Source organism: Terrapene carolina, unplaced genomic scaffold (genome assembly GCF_002925995.2).
Source record: "Terrapene carolina triunguis isolate 2854851 unplaced genomic scaffold, T_m_triunguis-2.0 Scaffold67, whole genome shotgun sequence".
NCBI lineage: Eukaryota > Metazoa > Chordata > Testudines > Emydidae > Terrapene > Terrapene triunguis.
In genome coordinates, this window is record NW_020664418.1 from 8,361,327 (window position 1) to 8,365,114 (window position 3,788).

Consider the following 3,788-nt stretch of genomic DNA (forward strand, 5'->3'; position numbering starts at 1 on the left):
GCTAAATTAGCCCCCCCCCCCCCCATCATATTATATGTATAGTTGGGGTTAATTTTTCCAATGTGCATTACTTTACATTTATTCACATTAAATTTCATTTGCCATTTTGTTGCCCAAACACTTAGTTTTGTGAGATCTTTTTGAAGTTCTTCACAGTCTGCTTTAGTCCTAACTATCTTGAGCAGTTTAGTATCATCTGCAAACTTTGCCACCTCACTGTTTACCCCTTTCTCCAGATCATTTATGAATAAATTGAATAGGATTGGTCCTAGGACTGACACTTGGGGAACACCACTAGTTACCCCCCTCCAGTCTGAAAATTTACCATTTATTGCTACCCTTTGTTCCCTGTCTTTTAACCAGTTCTCAATCCATAAAAGGATCTTCTCTCTTATCGCATGACAACTTAATTTACGCAAGAGCTTTTGGTGAGGGACCTTGTCAAAGGCTTTCTGAAAATCTAAGTACACTATGTCCACTGGATCCCCCTTGTCCAAATGTTTGTTGACCCCTTCAAAGAACTCTAATAGATTAGTAAGACATGATTTCCCTTTACAGAAACCATGTTGACTTTTGCCCAACAAGTTATGTTCTTCTATGTGTCTGACAATTTTATTCTTTACTATTGTTTCAACTAATTTGCCCGGTACTGTCGTTAGACCTACCGGTCTGTAATTGCCAGGATCACCTCTAGAGCCCTTTTTAAATATTGGCGTTACATTAGCTATCTTTCAGTCACTGGGTACAGAAGCCGATTTAAAGGACAGGTTACAAACCACAGTTAATAGTTCCGCAATTTCACATTTGAGTTCTTTCAGAACTCTTGGGTGAATGCCATCTGGTCCTGGTGACTTGTTACTGTTAAGTTTATCAATTAATTCCAAAACCTCCTCTAGTGATACTTCAATCTGTGACAATTCCTCAGATTTGTCACCTACAAAGGATGGCTCAGGTTTGGGAATCTCCCTAACATCCTCAGCCATGAAGACTGAAGCAAAGAATTCAGTTAGTTTCTCTGCAATGACTTTATCATCTTTAAGTGCTCCTTTTGTACCTAAGGTAACTAGCTGATTAACTTGCTTTCTCAGTATGAATCAGGAGGCACCCTCTGTTGCACCCTCCTCCTTGTATTTCCTCCCAGTATCCCATTTACCTCAAGGCTTAGGTCACCGTCCCCATCAGAGCAATAGTGCACCTGGGCCCTTTTCAGCACTGGGCTAGGAAATCATCTAGATAAGGTGGTGGGAGAATGCCAGAGCCCTGTATCTCCAGCAGAGCTTACACCAGCATTAGTACTGGTGCAGCTGCCCTGTTGTTGCATCACAGGTACTAATGTTGCATCTGCACCCATCCCCCCCCCCCACTCCCCAGCATTCCCAGTCAGAGAGATCCACCCCGACCCCCCATGTAAGGGTCCCTCATTTTGCGCCTCCCACCCCTTGGGCTGGCTCCTCCATAAGGGCATCGAGACACTTCGATTGGGTACGAATTCTAATTTCCAGGCGCAGCCAGGCCGAGCGCGGCCCCACGATGGCTAACGTCGCGGGCGGGGGCAGCCTCCTTACAGACGAGGCTTGACCTGGTCTTTTCAGCCCCGCGCCCGCTGAGCGCCGAAAGCCCCGTGCACAGTAGCGCCCCGGGAACCAAGGCCTCTGCCGCAGGAGCGGGGCTAATGGGACTTCGAGGCTCTGCGGGGAGCTGGGTGCAGGGCCGCACCTCAGGGAGCTCGCATGGGGGCGGGTCAGAGGAAAGAGGGCCTCAGCAGCAGGGTCCCAGCAAGGATGGGGGTTCCTGAGGGTCCCCGGCCCCCCTCACCAGCTCGGCTCCGAGTCTCGGCTCAGCCATCGCTCTACCCCCAGGTCCCGCTCATCGGAAGTTGTCAGTTACTAAGGTTACCAGCTGACCCGGAAGAGCTTAGAGGAGGAACCATAGAGAGGATCGAATAGCAAGAAGGCGCCCCAGAGAAAGCCCTGCCCCTCGCGGAGGGCGCGTCCCTCCGCCTCAGGCCGGGGAGCCCCGCCCCTACCAACACTGGCGTCTGGGGGCGGGGCCGGCGCGGGCCTCTCAGCTGCGTCCAGTTAATCGCTAAGCCACCCCTGGGCGCTGCCCTGGCAACGGTCCCCTACTGGGTGCTGCGCCCGGTGCTCGGCCCGGCTGGCTGGGAGCCGCCACCAGAGCTCGCGGGCACTAGGGAGTCGGTGACGACAATGCGCCCAGCTCAGTGCCGCCGAGCGCTCGCCAGCTCGGAGCCTGTCCTGAGAGCGCAGTAGCCAGTGGGGGATCCCCGGCTCGGGGGGTGGGGTGAAGTGAATCCGGAGCTGGTTGGGGGAGGGAGCGGAAGCGAAAGCGAGCTGAGGACTTTGCTCAGCTGTCTCTTCCAGGGGAAATGGCCGGGCAGAGGGCCCGGGGCCCTGACTGTGAGCAGGCTGGGGACAGAGGGGAGGGCAGCCGTAGGAGCAGGTCTGTCAGTCGTTATCAGTTTTCACTTCCAGTTCACTGCAGGGTTGATTATTCGTGTGTAGGTTTCAGAGTAGCAGCCGTGTTCATCTGTATCTGCAAAAAGAACAGGAGTACTTGTGGCACCTTAGAGACTAACAAATTTATTTGAGCATAAGCTTTCGTGGGCTACATCCCACAAGTACTCCTGTTCTTATTCCTGTGTAGTTTGTCCCATAAAGCCTAGTTCAGTGCTTTCCTGCTGTTTGCATTCAGCAGGTTGTAAGGGCTAAAGCCCCAGAGCACATAGGCAGCACTTCTAGCCCACTGATTTGAATGCAGGTGAGGGGGCCTAGAGCCCTCTGAGGACCTGGGTCTACTTCGTTTTGTCTTAGCTAGTGGAGGTTACATTATTTAGAATAGCAGCATAAAACCGAATTTAAAATGTAAAGTACTCTAGTCAATGGGTGATCCTACAGCAGTGGTAATGCCTGGTGAACTTAAACCAAAGCTGATAACAGTAAAAACTTGAATTATTCTACCCTCTGTGGACCCACTTCCAATAATGATACAAAAATTTCCATGAACTTTAGAGAATGCAGGATCAGCTCCGTATACTCTATGGAGCCAAATCATTGGTTAGAATTAAGGCTACAGTAGTAATTTTCCTTGCTTCTGACTTTGCACATGAGCAAGTCTGAATAAAGAACATAAAAGAATTAAAACCGAATCTTTATACTTAAACTGAGTAAACTTTATTCCATATTATTCAGGGGGAGGGATCACTCAGTGGTTTGAGCATTGGCCTGCTAAACCCAGGGTTGTAAATTCAATCCTTGAGGGGGCCATTTAGGGAACTGGGGTAAAAATCTGTCCGGGGATTGCTCCAGCTTTGAGCAGGGGGTTGGACTAGATGACCTCCTGCGATCCCTTCCAACCCTAATATTCTATGATTCTAAACTGAACAGCATAGACAGAACTCAGACAATCACTTCAACTGAGGCCTGATCCTTAAAAATTAGCTTGACCTAGCTGTTACTCCATGTTATGAAAAATTTAGTTATGTAGACCTAACTGCTGCTATGGAGAAAGAATTATTTCCCCCACCTAGCTACCACATCTTGAAGAAATGGATTAACTGCATCTACACACAGAAAAAACCCTTCCCTCCCTGTAGGAAGTGTCTATACTACTATGCCGTTGTAGTAGCTGTAGCCTAGAAATGCTCAAACTCTACAATTAAACAGTAGGAAGACTAAGTTTGTATACAGTTTAAAACCACCTGTAGGAGCCATGTGTATCCTATAGCTTGCAGGTAGTGGTTAGAAGAGAACACCTACAAACCCCTGGCA

The 3,788-nt window shown here is 49.2% G+C and overlaps 1 protein-coding gene across 1 annotated transcript in view; it reads right to left on the reverse strand.

Moving 5' to 3' along the window:
• Positions 1-1,853, reverse strand: part of BBS4 (Bardet-Biedl syndrome 4) — a 107,770-nt gene extending 105,917 nt beyond the window's left edge. Inside the window, exon 1 of the mRNA XM_024213785.2 lies at positions 1,816-1,853. Coding sequence (XP_024069553.1) covers positions 1,816-1,845 — 30 coding nt within the window. The 5' untranslated portion in view covers positions 1,846-1,853. The remainder of the gene's footprint in view (positions 1-1,815) is intronic.
• Positions 1,854-3,788: the final 1,935 nt, after the last annotated feature.